The sequence below is a fragment of the Cebidichthys violaceus genome, unplaced genomic scaffold, assembly GCF_023349555.1.
Source record: "Cebidichthys violaceus isolate CVI_PGR_0920_01 unplaced genomic scaffold, fCebVio1.0.p SCAF_31, whole genome shotgun sequence".
In the NCBI taxonomy this organism is placed as follows: Eukaryota; Metazoa; Chordata; class Actinopteri; order Perciformes; family Stichaeidae; genus Cebidichthys; species Cebidichthys violaceus.
Window position 1 is genome coordinate 237,392 of NW_027176495.1, and position 13,017 is coordinate 250,408.

The following is a 13,017-nucleotide window of genomic DNA, read 5'->3' on the forward strand; positions in this document are numbered from 1 at the left end:
TTAATGGAATATGGTATTTCTTCATGCTCTTATTTTTTTACTTATTTGTAAGGTTTGTAACCAAATCAATCACAAAACTATAACACCGTTACTCTGTTTGATGTTTGGTTAAATCTTTGCACTACTGTTTAGTTAGTAAATTTAATATTATTCAATTTCACTGAATATATTGTGCATTTTTATATCTAATATTTGTACTCTGTTATTGTATATATTGTGCATTTGATATTTAATATGTTTTACATATTTTGTTATTTTTATGTTATTTACCTGTACCATCATTTCTGCTGTAGCGAACAAATGTCCCCTTGTGGAATTAATAAAGTAACTATCTAATAAAGGAACACCAGGGAAAGGCTTCCATTTCCCTGGTGTTCACTGATTTTTGAATGATGGAAATGTGTGTTGTATTGTTAGTGTGAGACATTTATGAATGAGATGTGAGGAGGTCTGGCCATCCTGATTTTATTTTGGCCTTCAAGCAGGCCAGCAGAACATTGTTGAGTGACAACATAACCGTATCGATCCATAATATCAAAGTCTGTAGTCCAGAAGAATTCTTATTAGGTAGTTATTCTGTCTTTGTGGGACCCACCAATCAAAGATACTGAGGTGTCGTTGATTTTTCGCTGAGTGATTCATTTGTCTTAATATAGACGATCTCTGGCTTTGCCTCCGCTGTGGGAGAAGATGCGTTCACGTGATCTTGTTAGTTTTGATAATTGTCCTAAATTGTGCAAATTATTTACAATTAATATAACTGTATTTCATTTTACTATGTATCATGTATTTACTCTGACATTGTATGTTCCAAAACAGAAACAGAATATAAGTTACAGACATGTAAAGTAGTTCTATAACTAAATATGCACTTTTTTTGCGCGAGGTATCTCCATAATCCATTATGTTTAGATTCATTCAGAAATGCCATGTTTTCATCCCACACGTTATCATATATAGACTTTCAACATTTCTGAGAGGAGAGTTGGCTTCAATCGTCGCAGTTGAGGTTTATGTCACTCCTGCGCACTCCCCCCCCTCAACACCCCCACGTGAAGATAATGGTACGGTCGGCTGCGCTGTCAAGTTGAAATAGCTCATTTCAAGGGCAGTTTGTCTGCTCTGTCCTGCGAGCACTACCATGAACATGCTGTGCAGAGTTGGCCAAGTGCGCAGGTAAAACTGATACAAATTCACCGTTAAGTGTCCTTTTCCTGCTCAACGAGCACAAGGAGTCAGGACTCCTGCTGGAGGAGGTCGTTCCTGAACTTGAGACATGTGTTTATCCAGAGCTAACATGTAGCTAGCCTGATTGCTAACTTGGTTTTAGCAGCTCGGCGAGGCTTGTGGCGCACCAAGTGAAGTGTTTTGTTTAACTATTGCATAGTCCTGTACACATGGCATATGTCACGATAAGATTGATAATGTAATGCTGTTATGTTTGGACACGCTTCTTCATAAAGAGCTAACCCGGTGTCAGCTCATAGCTTAGTTTATTTACCTTAATCTACAATCAACACCTGGCTAGTCGAGCTATTGGACTTAACTGTTCCAGGCTATCTTGGGCTAATACTTTAATCAGACAGGCACCACTGTTGGCTTAGTTATTATTGTATCTCTGTATATTTAAAATGTTGTTGGTATTGGAAAGTCCAATCAGCAGCTAATTGTGAACACGAGTTGCTTTTTTATCAAGTCAGTCTCAAACTTGTGTTGCTTTTAAGTTTAAAGTAGCTCTAGTTTTTGAATTTCAGAGTGTAGTTACCTTTTTTTAAAATGAATCCTGTGCCATTTTCCCCTCTCATGTTAGCTCCTTTAAATCAAGACTAAAAGCTCCATTTTATTCCCTATGGTTGGTAAGTGTGTCCTCTTCCTTTTTTTTCTTTTCTTTTTTTCGTCAGGTGTGCAGCCAGCCTCAGCCAAACTATAAGCCAGGTAGCTGCATCGAGGCAGAAGCACACGCTCCCTGACCTGACCTACGACTATGGCGCCCTGGAGCCCCACATCAACGCAGAGATCATGCAGCTGCACCACCGCAAGCATCACGCCACATACGTGAACAACCTCAACGTCACCGAGGAGAAATATCAGGAGGCGCTGGCGAAGGGTACGCGACGCAGACTCATGAACTTTTGTATAAGAAAGAATGGACTGAATCAAGTCGTACATCTCAAGGTGTCTTTAGTTATATCCATGTTTCTGTCACATTTTAACAGATGCGTCTTCGTATTTCACTTGTATTTTAGGAGATGTGACGGCTCAGATTGCCCTCCAGCCTGCTCTGAAGTTCAACGGCGGAGGCCACATAAATCACTCTATCTTCTGGACCAACCTCTCTCCACATGGTGGAGACGAGCCGCAAGGTAAGGCATCTAAAAGTCCCAACAGCTCGTCGTCTCTCTTAAACTTAAACCTGCACATGTGACCCTGTAATGTGAAGGGCCTGCTAGTGGTGCTGGACCCACTGAGTGAACAGCAGACTGAGCTCAAAGCTGCACAGAGGGAACCTCCACATTGTGTTACACTGTGGTGGTTTCCTTTTATCATTCTGCCACCTAGTGGTCAAAGATGATGACTAGTTGGGTTATGTGGAGACGGCCTTTAGCATACATGGTATCATGTGGCTCGCATCAAATTCAATTTATTCATTTATTTTAAATAAGAAGAAATAACTTTCAGACAGTATGAGGCTGACACAGCATCTCTCTTCCAGATAATATAGAATATATAGGCAAAAGGTCTGTAAACTGTAAAATTAAGTTTCCTGAAAATGCTTCTTGTTTTAGTTTTTTGCTTTTTAGAAGTAGCATCCGTCTGTCACTTCTTTTTTTTAGGGGAGCTGATGGAGGCCATTAAGCGGGACTTTGGCTCCTTGCAGAAGATGAAGGAGAAGATGTCCGCTGCTACAGTGGCGGTGCAGGGCTCCGGCTGGGGCTGGCTGGGCTACGACAAGGAGAGCGCCAGGCTTCGTATCGCTGCGTGTGCTAACCAGGACCCCCTGCACGGCACTACAGGTCTGTTGGAAAAAAACGCTTTTTTGATGGCTTCGTTTCACAAGTGCCCGATCTTTACCTCCCAGTGTCTCCGACCCCTCAGGTCTCATCCCCCTCCTCGGCATCGACGTATGGGAGCATGCCTACTACCTTCAGTACAAAAACGTGCGGCCGGACTACGTTAAGGCGATCTGGAACGTCGTCAACTGGGAGAATGTGAGCGAGCGTCTCCAGTCGGCCAAAAAGTAGAACCTGATCTTCAAATGGTCCCTTTTTCATCCTGACCTGGGGGTAAAATAGTAGTTGCAAATGTTCAGTTTTGCATGGAGCACTTGAGCTGTGGTGTTTTTTCTGTATCCAGATCAAAGTTGATTAAATTAACTTTAAAATAGTCCCTACGTTGGTCCGGATAATGTTGCCTTAAAGCCCCGCACTCACACAGTTTAAAGCAAACTTTAAAACATATTTGCGAGTGCTTTTTGGCTCGGCTCTGTTCCCGACTACTTCTTCTTTCAAGCGCACAAATTGGCCACCTTTCACATCAAGGCTGGCTATCGTTAATCTCAACCAGACATCGGCTGCCGTTCACGTGAACTAGGTGCACATTCAGTGAGTTTCAATGAGTCTCACTAAAGTCAGACGATGTTATTGCAAATCCATGCTTTTGATGTATTATAATAAAGATCTATTTCAATTGTACAAGCTTGATCATTGGGGCCTCATTCTTCCATTTCTGTCAACTGATGGATGAACAACTAGATTATTTTTTAAGCTGTTAATGGAGAATTATTTAATGTCAGACGGGTGACGGAGAAAATAAAAGATGGTTATTGTCGTCACAGCGCTGACCAGCATAGACGACGCAGCACAAAGAATCACTGTTGGGTGTTAAACGGGGATCAAGACCTTTCAAAATAAAACTTGAATAAATAGTTTTTGGTCATAGTTGCCTGCTTCCTGTCTGATCCGACCTGCTTCCTCTCAGTATTGCCAGAAGAGGGCAGTGTTTCCCAAGTTGTTCTGCTGAACAACTCATTGAAGTTGTATGCACACATTTTTCTCAGAAAAAAAAAAAAAAACAACTTTATTATCCAGTGCATTAAAATGATGAATATATGAAAGTTGTATATCGTGCCACTGATCAAACGGACTTTCAAAAGACCAACACCTCTCCATCCGTGCCACCTAGAGTGGATTTCAAAGGGCTTCAACGTTACACTGTGTGATTTATGAGTTTTATGTTAAAGTAGGTTTCCTTAAAAAACTAAAAACTGAAGAAATAGTTTCCAGCTGGTTCGTCTTTCTGCTCCACGTGATGTCGCTCTTTCTGTTAGTGATTACTGACCAGTTTGCCAGTGTGAATTTCAAAGATCTCTCCCATTTCCTGGAGCTGGTTTCCAGTGGATGCTGTGCAAATGCACCAGTTAATTATTACATATAGCTTGAATCTATATTGTTACATGTTGATTGTTAAATCTGTCCTACAGGCCTTCTGGGACTTGCATATTAAAATGCTACTCATGTAGCAGAAACCAGCTGCAGCCAAAAGCCTGTGTGAACACAGACAGATTAACGACAATTTTTGCTTCATCCCCGCTTTTGGAATAAACGACAAAGAATTGCTTCAGATTTACCAGAGCCATGAATACAAGGAGACCAACTCGAGCCGGTTCAGTGCCAGCCTTTGAACACAGAAGTCTCCCCGTTTGTAAGGCGATGGTTTGTCTAAATGTGGCCTACTTTTGCTCTGTAAAAGTTCCGGTGTGCCAAAAGTGATTTCCCTCTTCCACAACTCGTAAAAAAAAAAAAAAGATGGAACTCACTCAGGATAAAGTTTCTTTAACCTCTGGAAGGGAAGAAAGAAAAAACATTGTGACGGAGTTAAACTCCTCTCTGAAATCTGTCTTTCTTCTTCCTCCCCTCTCTCTGGTTCTGCTAATCTGTCCTACAAAACCTTTTCATGCAAAAATCTGACAGTGAATTATCTTCAACTTTGTGGAGTCTCCATCAGACACGTAAGGAATGTCCATAATACCACCTTGTTTTTACACGTATTGATCAGAAAGAACTTTCAAAATGGAGGGAAATAGTTGTAGGTAGTTGAGCCTATTATGTGTTTTGGTAGCGTGTGCAGCTTTGTGTGACTACGAGTGGAGTGTGATCATGGACTCGAGCGCTTGATCCAAAGTCAGACGGACCTCCACGGTGACTGGGACCTCTGGGTCCTCCGATGGAGACACCGGTGGGGCCGTTAAGATGCTGCAGAGAAATCTCTGCAATCACTTATCTGCTCCCTCCCTAAACTCCTTGCAAGCTTTGTCATCACATTTCTAGGCTCCAGACGTCCCACATTGTTCCCCGATGTGAACTGCCTTAGCTGTTTTGCTAAGGCAGCTTACACAAGCTGCCATTGTCCCATTTGGACTGGAAAGCCAATGGGAAAAGTGAAAGTGTCAACATTAAGGAGGTCAAACTTTCCAGCGTTTTTGCCGCCCGTTATTCCTGGCAGAGAGGGTGACGGAGCTAAATTTTCGGGGCACCCGTTTGGGTCTGAGCCCGAAGTCTTGAGTGCTTCGGAGAGCGAGCTCTCCACCAGGCGCTGAGAGGTGAAGCTCAGAAATGTCAATGGGTCTGAGGCAGCAGGGGTTTGTGGGAAACTTTTGATACCTCAGCCTGACAGGGTGATTGATTCATCACGGCTGCTGGGGAAAAAAAGACAGAAAAGCATCCTCAAGAGCTTGAATAAAGTGTCGGTGTATAGAGCACATTTCATCAGCTCTCCATGACTCGGACTCTTCTGCTCCTGTTAGTGCTTCAACATGTCTACGCCTGAAAGTCTCCCTTGGAGAAATTCTACCGACTGTTCCATTAATAATTCTAGTGATCAGATAAAAAACACATTCGCTTTGTTAAGGAGAAATAACAGATATACAAAAATGGACTAATTGGCTTTCTTTTTATATCTACCAGTACTAAACCTATTTAAGTTCCGTCTAACATTCTGGGTTTCAAGGCCCTAGAACTTTTTTTCACCGCCGTCCAGAGAAATACACAAAGAGTTTCCTCGAGGAATTGTTTCAGCCCGACTGAGAAAGTCTTTGCTGCAAAGAAAAGAGAAGAAAAGATTGTTTTAAAGAAGAGGGCGTGGCTGTGTCTGGTTAATTCGTCTCAGTTATGTAACGGTCATTTGCTCCAGTGAGTCTGAAGGCTCGTGGACATCGTTCAGGCAGAAGAGTGTGATAAATCACCGCAGGCCCGGCCCGGGGTCATTCGGGTTTATGTGGGATCGATCCAAGCTCGACAAATCCATCGCTGACTTTTCTTTTAGAAGCCAAACGTAGCTCCTACAAGGAAGAGAATTAGCTTTGAAGCTTGAAAGTGAACAGTTTTACGACAAAGACACCTTGTTTGTTGTTTGGAACATATTTCTTCATGCCTGTATTTTCTCTTTCCATATCCAGACTTTCTGAAACCCGCTGTCTCCATTTCTGTATTATTCATCTTGGCAATTAAGCCTGTTGGATTCTGATTCAATAATCCCTTTGGATTCAATCAAGAGAGCGAATAAGTCTTCTCTCATGCTTTGCTGAGAGTCAGCACTCAGCAGATCCTCTTTGGCTGGCCGCTCAGGATGTCAGAGGAGGAAGAGAATGAAAAGAAATGAAGAGTGTCTGGAGGAAACCCAAAGACTAGACTACTATAGTACAAGAGAGCGCCTTCATGTGCGGCAGATTTGACTTCCTGTCTGGGAAGCAGACGACACTGCTCCATGGGGTTCAACTGAAAGTGGTCGTATTTAAAAGCATATGGGTCTCTCTAAGGGGGCCTCTTATTACAAAAAACACCTCCATAAAAACACCTTTCCACCTTCTTTTCCAAGTAGCCAACAGAATTGGCTGAGGATGAACAAGCCCAAATTGAGATTTATTACCATGTGTCTGAAGGAATTATTACTGATTCACTAAAATATGAACATTAAAATAGAGATTACTGTTAAATTGGAGGTAGGCGTCACCCTACCAGTCGGGGGATTATGTAACATCTGTCGAGAGGCATGTGTTTGTGTTCCTATATACAAACAGACCTAGAGATAGAGTTTATTTAAGGGCAGAATATATATCTATACGTATAGATACATATTCATCTACCGTCTCTCTGGCTCTGTGTGTTTACAGTACATCTGTTTCCGTATGGAGTAATCCTGACGGGAGTTTTGGCTCCCATCGTATGACACGCGCACTTTGACACGCAAAAGAAATCATTTGAGGTTCATGAAATCTTTGGTACCGGTTCTGCACAAGAGCGAAGCATTGAATGAAAGAAAGCTGCAAGATCACAGAACGGAAGAGCTAATCTAATGACTCAGTAACAGATGTGACAATGTGTGAACAAGACAGCATTCTGCATCAGGAGACTGACTCCATTGAATGTGAGCCTAGATGTGTGGGAGAGGTGAAATATCACTTCTGACTTAAGAACACTGGTTTAAATTCAGCCACTTCGGTGCTGAAGCGGTCGCAGTAAGACCCAGTAGATGTAATGGAGACGCTGTTTTAAGAATATCTTTTGGCTTTTCTTTAATTCTTTGTACATGTACTCCAATATCATTATACCTGCAATAAAGTAATACCATTTTGTAATATGCGCACGCTGTTTTGATCCCATCCAATTGTAAGAAAACAAAGGAACTGGGATCTGTTGAGGTCAAACAATGTTATTTCATCTTTGAAAAAGTTTCCCTGATGAAAGTTGCGTGTTCATGAGAGCATATAAGGTTGAACAAGACATAAATTCAACTGGCAGTACCTGTATGCCAACACATTGCGCCGTGTCTGCAATTTTTTTTTTCCTCTTAACCTTTACCAGTGCACCGTGGAAAGCTGGCTGTGTTTGCAGCAGCAGACACTTTTGTTTTTTTTTTCTTCCCCTGGTGAGGTTCTCCTTATAACACATTGGCTGGCTGGAAAACAGTCCCTTAAGCAGCTGTGCATGCAGGAGAAATAAGAATATGAAGTGAGTTGAGGCTTACTTTAAATATGCATGTGTCATAAATGGAACCCAGGCATTTGTTCTTATGATACATGCGCTTGTTTAGGGCTGCAGCTATCAATTATTTAGTGATTGACTATTCCATCAATAAATGTAATTTCACGTTTTATTATGTGGCCTATAATAAGCTGCTTAGAGCTAGTCTTAGGGAGATGACCAGCTCATAGCTCCCTCTCTAATATATATGTGTTTTATCCTTCAAACAACTGTATTTATTCAAGCTTCTCGACAAAAATCTAAATTTGACAATTTGATAACAAATTGATAACATTATAAATTATTTCATTTTTACTGAGCAGAGTTTGAACGCATCATAATGTACCTCAATGGAACCTCCTTTAGAGGCACTGCAAACCCACTGCAAACACACTGCAAACCCACTGCAAACTCAGCCCCATCCATGATTTTTAGTAATCGAGTCACCTGAGTTTCTCAGGCACATATTAAATTATTCAATATTTCCTATTTCAACAGCTAAATACACCTTTTCTACACTGGAAGTTGCCATTTTTAACTTTCGGAAGTGGAAAATACAAAAATCCGCTTCACAGAGAGAAAAGAGTGAGAAAAGAGAGGCAAGATTTGACTTTTTTCATTCCTCACTAAACCTTTTTTTTGTGTGTATGTGGCACACCCAAACATGTGACCACATTGATGTTCATTTATGATTTAATTTGTCAGTTTATTTTGAATGATTTAATATGTTAACATGTTATTGCATTATTAAATGTAATTAGAACATATGGACCGTACAGAGGGACAGTTAATTAAGAATTGCAGCGCCTCAGGAGGAACTGTTGACACCGGAGCAGTTGCGCGCAGGTTACTTTAGGGTGTGACTCCCGCGCGTTCCTCAGACGAACTCTGGAGAAAGAACCGACGGCCTATTGTCCTCATTTCTGCCGAACGTTACCTATGTCCTGCAGGTTAGTACTGGTGAAAACGGCCAATGTTCACTCTTGGGAAACAAGACTGTATGTGCACACTCATTTTGTAAGGCTTTGTGACGTTATTGTTAAAGTGTAAATATGTAGCTTAGAAATCCGCGACGGTCTCGAGCCGTTAGCTTTAGCAGGTAAGCTAGCTGCTTGCCGCGCTAAAACGGGTTGTTGTTACCTGAATATTGTCTTGCAGGGATGTCGCTAACGTGATCTACGTTCACACAGTAATTATTTGGGCTCTCACACCGCTGTTAGTTACAGCAAGTGTTAATATGTTTCAGTGCCTTGTGAACAAGTATATTTTGAACAGTCCGTTAATATGAAATGTTGAACTTGTGTGTGTAGGAAAAATGAATGTTGTAGATTGAGAGTTTTGTTTACTACACTGAAGATGAGTTAAAAACACGTGTGTACAATGTGAGTAATTTTAGTTCAGAACAAGTGCCTTGAGTTTCAGAACAGGGGTAAAGACAGAATTGCACATTAGTTAATGGTTAATGACAGTTAATGGAGCTTAAAGCTGAACATGCTGCTGTTTAAACGTTCTTTAAACAGCAGCATGTTTTGTATCTCTGTGTGTGATATGCAGGTCCATCATAAGTGTCCAGGTCAAATCTATTTTCAGACAATTTAATATAGCTTGTTATAAATACAGTTGAGAATTGCTGTAAATTGCACTGTATCTTTACAGTTGCTCTGAATCACTTGTGTACAGGCGATACAGTGTACTTAATGTTGAGTTTCGTGGAATACCGTGAGAAGTACATTGGGTATATTGGTAGTATGTATTAGTAGTAAGTATATTGGGCTAGTTGCGTTGAATACATTTTGGTACTTTGATACATTGAATGTTGTTTTTGAAGTAAAGAACGAGACGTACTCTGGAGAAAGAACCGACTGCCTCTTGTCCTCATTTCTGCTGAACGTTACCTGTGTCCTACAGGATATTCATTTTGTTGCTGTGGTGTCATTCCTGGGACCCGTAACATGTACAACCAATTGCATTCACTGCAACACCATGAATATCTTCAAGAAAACACAAACAGTGTTTCCATTCGTGCACTTTTGTAGTTATTTTCTCTCTTTGCGGTTGATTTGCGTCTCTTTGTAGTTGTTTTGTGTTTCATTGTGGTCGGTATGAGTCTCTTTGAGTCTCTTTGAGTGACCTTTTTGCAGGTGAAAGCCAGACAGCGCCTGACACTTTGGGGCCCTTGGGCCCCGTTCAGTGATCCGGTCGTGTCCTTGAGAGTCTTCATCGAAAACAGTTGTCGATCAAATCATTGATGTATGTGGATAGATAATGAAATCATGCTGGACAGAAGAGACGGTTGTCTGTATTTTTGGAAGAATCCATCAGAATCCATTCATCATTCCGGCCTGTTATATTTCATTGTCTGTCTAAACATGTCTTCACATGGAAAACTAGGAGCAGAAACCAGAACGGAAAAAATGACTGGGTCACAACAGAAGGTATTTTGAAATGTCACAATTAGAAAAGGATTTTTCACCTCCTCTCCACAAAGTTTGAAAAAGGAATCTCCCATGAAGACATGGAGGAGGTTCTAGTCTAAGGGGAGACCTTTTGGGGGCTTTTTAACTCAGTTCCTCTTCTTGCCTTGTTTCACCTTCACGGGTCTGAATCCTGTTTGAAATGGTGACTGGTGAAATAGTGGGGTGTGTGTGTGTGTGTGTGTGTGTGTGTGTGTGTGTGTGTGTGTGTGTGTGTGTGTGTGCGCACACAAAGGTCAAAGTTTGAGTCGGTTATACAAGAGATCAAAGCGGTAGACATGGTTAGGGTAGAGCAGCAGGTTTAATGTCTACGTTTGTGTGCGTGCGTGCGTGTGTGTGTGTGTGTGTGTGTGTGTGTGTGTGTGTGTGTGTGTGTGTGTGTGTGTGTGTGTGTGTGTGTGTGTGTGTGTGAGAGTGAGAGTGAGGGAGATTTTCCTTGCCAGGGGTTTTTCCATACTCACTGCTGTGTTCAGAAACAGATGCAGTACTGGCAGTCAGACCAGTAGTCGGGTAGAAAGTCTTAGAAAAATAAGCCCTCAAAGCATTCTTCCAGTTGTTGCAGATAATTTCACACTCTCTCACTGACATCCCTGCTTCTAATACAACCTCCTGAACTACACTAATTCCTCTGGTTCACTTCACTCCCACTGCACTATTTTACTCTCAGTCTTGGCCGGTTCCCCCCTCTCATTCTTCCTCTTTCTCTTCTCTGGATTAAGCTTCTTCTCCTCTTCAAAGCAAACACACTGATTAACGTCACTATTTAAGAGACACATTTCCTGCTGGCTGAAATCTCCAATTTGATCGAAATCTTCCATTAATGCCGCACAGATGTAACAAACTAAGTAATTCATTGTCACGCCTTGTGCGGTCTGATTCTTTCACTATTCCGTTCCTTTCCTCCCTCTGCTGCTCTCTGTCCATGCGAGGTGATTCAGCATCAGTCTGAATCTTTAAAGCAGCAGGTGAATGACCTCATCCTCGCACATCTGCCGCAGTATTCTGCAAACTAGGGCACCGCGAGAGGCGTCGACGCTCTGCAGGGGCTATGCTGTACAAACGACTGTAACGTGGTGCACACACATTCATCCGTACACAAGAACACAACGCGTTGGAAAATGCATGTCACGTACAGTATCAGGCAGGCAGACACACACCCTCTCACACACGAGCAATTTCTTCCATATTTACAGTTGATTTTCAACAAAGACGCCATCTGCACACACACACACACACACACACACACACACACACACACACACACACACACACACACACACACACACACACACACACACACACACACACACCATCTGTGGAAGAAATTGTTGTCGTTGACATTATATCCACTTTTGGAAACCTAATTGGCAGCATAAGGCTTTGTTATGGACAGAGTTCCCCTTCAAACGGTATCATAATGACATTAGTGGACAACGCAAGTTTGAAATGCGAAACGAACGGCTTTGATTTCATCATTACAGCCGAGACAGCCTCGCTGTGAGGCTCCATTGCTCTTTGTAAAGGACTGTTAGACAGATAAACCAAAAGCTGCCAAAATGCTCTAGACAGAAGACGTGGACGATGATGTCGGATGAAAAGTCGGGGGTTTTCAAGTTCAACTGTACGGCTCATGAGATGGTTCGTCAGAGTGGGGAGTTTGTAATCTCTGTGTTTTGATGCACTAGAATATCGTTTAGTCCATTGTTTACTGTGTGTGTCGGTGTGTTTCCACACCACAGAGTAATCGATTGAGTTGTCTCATTAAACACAGTCTCCATTTTTGTTCTATCCCGATATAGTTTATTTCATATCTCGATAACAATACATATCACATTTTGCATGTTTTCTGGTCATTTAATAAATTGATAGTCTGTATAAAATAACCACATGATAATTGTATAATCCTGTGTGAATTAAATACTTAAATGAAAAAACACTCTGTATTCTTCTATAACTCATTTGAAAACTACTTTTCAAAATAATTATAGAGGGAAAAAAAAAAGCAATAAATATGTCCAGCCATACTGACTACATGCATGCACAGAACTACATTATTCATATTAAGTATAAGTAGTTTGATTTAGTTACACTGGGGTATTCCCATAAGCAAACATCTTGAGTCGAGGCACGGAGGAGTTGAACATGAGAGCTGAACCAGCCAAAAGGTACAACATAACACTGAAATATTGCCGCCTCAACTTGATGATACTGCAATACCTTTCTACACGTCCAGCTACCAAGGGGGGAACATCACATACTTTTGGAATTTCCTTTGTAACGTAAGTTACTGTCAGAATATGAATTAGCGCAGCTTTAAACTAATCTGCACTCGCAGTGTTAAAGCTTCCCCGCTGTTAATGCAGTCATTGAAACACACACACACACACGCTGTAAAGTTTCACCCACAGCTTCCATGAGTCCCCTTCTGTCCCTTTCACGAGCTTCCGTCTGTTGGCCGTCGTCTCGCCTCGGCCCAACCGGCCGGCTCCTGTTGTGATGTGACTTTTCCCACACAGAGCTGTGGG

General features: G+C 41.7%; 1 protein-coding gene across 1 annotated transcript; it reads left to right on the plus strand.

The window, feature by feature from the left end:
• The first annotated feature begins 1,069 nt into the window (after nucleotides 1-1,069).
• On the plus strand, nucleotides 1,070-3,695 carry sod2 (superoxide dismutase 2, mitochondrial). Its single transcript, XM_068724641.1, has 5 exons — nucleotides 1,070-1,176; nucleotides 1,902-2,107; nucleotides 2,247-2,363; nucleotides 2,835-3,014; nucleotides 3,097-3,695. Exons 1-5 carry the CDS (start codon nucleotides 1,142-1,144, stop codon nucleotides 3,240-3,242), a joined length of 684 nt encoding a protein of 227 aa, XP_068580742.1. The 5' UTR covers nucleotides 1,070-1,141; the 3' UTR covers nucleotides 3,243-3,695.
• Nucleotides 3,696-13,017: the final 9,322 nt, after the last annotated feature.